This window comes from Raphanus sativus, chromosome 1 (assembly GCF_000801105.2).
Source record: "Raphanus sativus cultivar WK10039 chromosome 1, ASM80110v3, whole genome shotgun sequence".
NCBI classification, from domain to species: domain Eukaryota; kingdom Viridiplantae; phylum Streptophyta; class Magnoliopsida; order Brassicales; family Brassicaceae; genus Raphanus; species Raphanus sativus.
The window spans coordinates 18,067,079-18,070,541 of NC_079511.1; the positions used below are offsets into that span (position 1 = coordinate 18,067,079).

General features: G+C 37.3%; 1 protein-coding gene across 2 annotated transcripts; it reads left to right on the forward strand.

The window, feature by feature from the left end:
- Positions 1-540: 540 nt before the first annotated feature.
- Positions 541-2,333, forward strand: LOC108829521 (thioredoxin Y2, chloroplastic). Of its 2 annotated transcripts, none has more exons than XM_018603164.2 (4): positions 541-780; positions 1,672-1,760; positions 1,860-2,037; positions 2,160-2,333. In XM_018603164.2, exons 1-4 carry the CDS (start codon positions 604-606, stop codon positions 2,223-2,225), a joined length of 510 nt encoding a protein of 169 aa, XP_018458666.1. In that variant the 5' UTR covers positions 541-603; the 3' UTR covers positions 2,226-2,333. The 2 variants fall into 2 exon arrangements, with proteins under 2 accessions (XP_018458666.1, XP_018458665.1); XM_018603163.2 differs by having other exon boundaries at positions 546-780; positions 1,666-1,760.
- The last annotated feature ends 1,130 nt before the right edge of the window (positions 2,334-3,463 follow it).

Sequence of the window (3,463 nt, forward strand, 5' to 3'; positions counted from 1 at the left end):
GCCCAGGCACAAGGGTTAGATACAGTCAACGGCCCAGTTTTGTGATTTCTTTTGCGTTTTAGGTTATATTGAATAACGAATTACTAATTTGCCCTCGTCTTCTTCTTTCTAATGGCCGTTCTGGATTTTATCACCATGGTTGACAAAACTGAAATTACGATTTACCTTCATTTTCTTGTCGATTATACTTAGTTTTGTTAGATCTATAACCCAGCATCAAATTTTAAAACTTAAACCCACAAAACTGCGTAATCATAAGATTTTTGATTTTTCAACTGCATAAATCACATAAGAAACAAAGTTTCTTCAAACGACGATCTACACGGTCAATACGCGGATGTCCGCATAACGCCAATATTCTCACCGTGAATCGCCTAATCAAGTGGTGGTGATATTCCTTATTTATTTAATTTTGTTGCAGTTACCATTTATCTATATATTCTTATAATGCAGTTATAAAATAAATAAAAAATGGACATAACTCTATATCAATTGGACATGTTGAAGAATTAATAGAATAGATTTTTGTGACCTTCTCGTTCTCCTTACAAATTGGATTGTTATCCAAAACGAAAATGTTCTCTCTTTTTGTTTTCAATTTCAATGGCGATTTCTCTCCCCACCTCCTATGTCTCTCCCCCTGAGTCGTGTTTCTCCTTTTCATCCTCGTCGAAGCTGTTTTCTCATTCATCCCTGCGCTTACCGTCTCAGATTCGCCGCTTCGGAATCCGTCACGAAAGAGTGAACTCGCCGTCGTCGTCTCGCTGCGCCCGCCTCACTGTAAGTTCTCCGTCACAATCCTTGTTTCGAGATGAACATCTTTCTATTTACAGCAGAAAATTCCTGTGATTTTATGTGGAGATGACGAATTATATTTTGTTCAAGTTTAGTAAACACATGTTTTAATTTTTGTGTGATTCTAACATAACGGTACTTCTGTTATGGTGTCAGATATTCTAAGTTTATATTGAAGAGACTGTCTCTGTAATTACAGAACTAGCACTGAGATTGATTATCGTTGGAACAAGTGTAGATAGTCCCTTACTTCTGCCTATTGGCACATCTCCTCAGCTTAGAACAAACCATATAACAAAATATATGTGTGTGAATGGAAAACTTGATATCGTGATAAATATCTTGACATATCTATCATTATATTTTTAATGATGTAATGTTGTTAATAGCTACTTGGTGTTAGATAGATATTCTGTGTGTCTGAGGACTAATCAATTTGTGTACATTACAGAATGAGCAATGAGATTGATTCTCGTTGGATCAAGTCGTTTATAGTTAAACTATATGCGAACGAGAAACATGATCTCGTGATGACATTCTTGAGTATCGTTGGAACAGGCTGTAGGTAGTCTATTTCTTCTGCCTATTTGGACATCTCCTCAGATTAGAAAACAAATCGATACTAATTGAACTTTACGAGATTCACATCAGTATATAAGGTTGCTTGTCAAGATAGATATGTCAAGATATTCCTGTGATACTAGCCACTGAACTTTACAGAACATTTATGTGATACTAGCCATTGATCTTTACAGAATTCAGATCACTATATACACAACATTACATCATTACAAATCTAATGATAGATATGTAAAGATATTTATCATGATATCAAGTTTTCTGATGTAATGTTGCTTGTAAATGATTTAGATGCAGGTTAGAGCAAAGAAGCAAACCTTCAACTCTTTTGATGATTTATTGCTCAACTCTGACAAACCTTTACTTGTAGACTTTTATGCCACATGGTAAGCTATGTTCAGGTCATATCATTTTATTTTGATGAAACCAGCAGTAATAGGTTTTGCTTCTCACATTGTTACAGAGTTCTTTTTTTTTTCCTGTAGGTGTGGTCCATGCCAGCTTATGGTACCTATACTCAATGAAGTGAGTGAAACTCTGAAAGATAAGATTACAGTTGTGAAAATCGATACTGAAAAGTACCCAAAGGTTGCCAACAAATACCAGGTTGAGGCTTTACCTACATTCATCTTATTCAAAGACGGGAAACTCTGGGACCGTTTTGTAAGTCTCTATTCATCTAACCGCATCAACCAGAGTTTGATAGAGCTGTCTTTTTATCTTTTCTGTATAACACAAAGTTGGTAACTGCCCATGATGAGTTTTCCATTTTGGGTTCATGGCAGGAGGGTGCCTTGCCAGCGAACCAACTTGTGGAACGGATCGAGACTTCATTGCAAGTGAAGCAATAGATATGATAAACAAAGAAAACTTGTCATTTCATGAACAAACAATCCGTTGTAACAATACGTTCATTGTTGATTGCTACCTATTCAATATATGGCATTAGCCATTTGAGATAGGAAACCAAGATAGATAGATCCCAAACTAAAAATCCTACTATGGATTCGAAGAACAGGTAAAGATAGACGTAGGAGATGATCACGAAAGTTAGAAGGATCAATTTGAAAGACTGTATTCAAATGCAAAGCTCTCGAGAGAACTTTAGTTGCTTGAGAATGAAGTAATGGTTTTAAGAAAGCGTTTTCATTGATTGTATGATTTAAAACATGCCCTAAAGCTTACATATCTATAGCAAACAAAGAGGAGGTTTAACTATTAAGAAAATGAAAATAGAAAATAAAGCTAAGTATCCAAAGGAAAACTAGAAATAAGAAAAACGGGTAATGGAGAACCGATACTGTGACTTTCCAATCACAATTCCTTCTTCAGGAAATTCTTGGCTTCAAGAATGGAAGTTTGGATACTTGGCAATAAAGTCTTGAAATAAGTAGCTTGTTGTGGTGTATAACTCTTCTACTGAACTAAGACCTTTGTAATGGTTCTGTTGTGACGGTTAACCATTTTCTTTTCCAGTATCAGTTCAGGGATTTTCCGAGTTCTGACATCATTTAAGTACTGAGGAAGTGTAGGGATTGTAGAGGGCGGATTAGGACACAACTTGAACTGGCTGACGTGAAAGATGTTATAAATTGCGGCATTCGAAAGTAAGTCCAACTTATAAGCTCGAGAACCCACTCGATATAAGATATGGAAAGTGATGTGGTCATCAAACCAGTAGCTGAACCGGAGGTCAACCAACCTGCCCAAACCGGCCACTTTGGAGGTACCAGCGACAGAGGTCCAGTCCCAGGCGAATATCTCAACAACCAGAAGGTCTTTTGTCATCCATCAAATTTTCCTAGAAGGCCAACTCATGAAGGATTCACTGAGGCTTGGAATTACAAGAAAAGCTTCACGGAGGAAGAAGTTATGAATTTTACAAACCGGAGGTTCCCCATCCCATCCATCTGCGAGTACCCGACTTTTGAAGGAGATTCAAGCCCGATGAAGAAGCGGCCTGAACCAAAGCCAATCATAGGATTCAAGAGGAGTCTCCCATCTTTCCAGAAAGCCCAATACCAGGAGAAATGGCCACGGAACTATGAAGTTATGATCCATTCTCCAAAACCGGTCAAACCAGTTCTAC

What these genes read in the sequence shown, in the direction of transcription:
- LOC108829521 (XM_018603163.2), top strand. Translation starts at nt 604, where the DNA reads ATGGCGATTTCTCTCCCCACCTCCTATGTCTCTCCCCCTGAGTCGTGT. An exon ending in CTCGCTGCGCCCGCCTCACT is followed by an intron (nt 781 to 1,665) that starts GTAAGTTCTCCG and finishes TAAATGATTTAG; the next exon opens with ATGCAGGTTAGAGCAAAGAA. An exon ending in GTAGACTTTTATGCCACATG is followed by an intron (nt 1,761 to 1,859) that starts GTAAGCTATGTT and finishes TTTTTCCTGTAG; the next exon opens with GTGTGGTCCATGCCAGCTTA.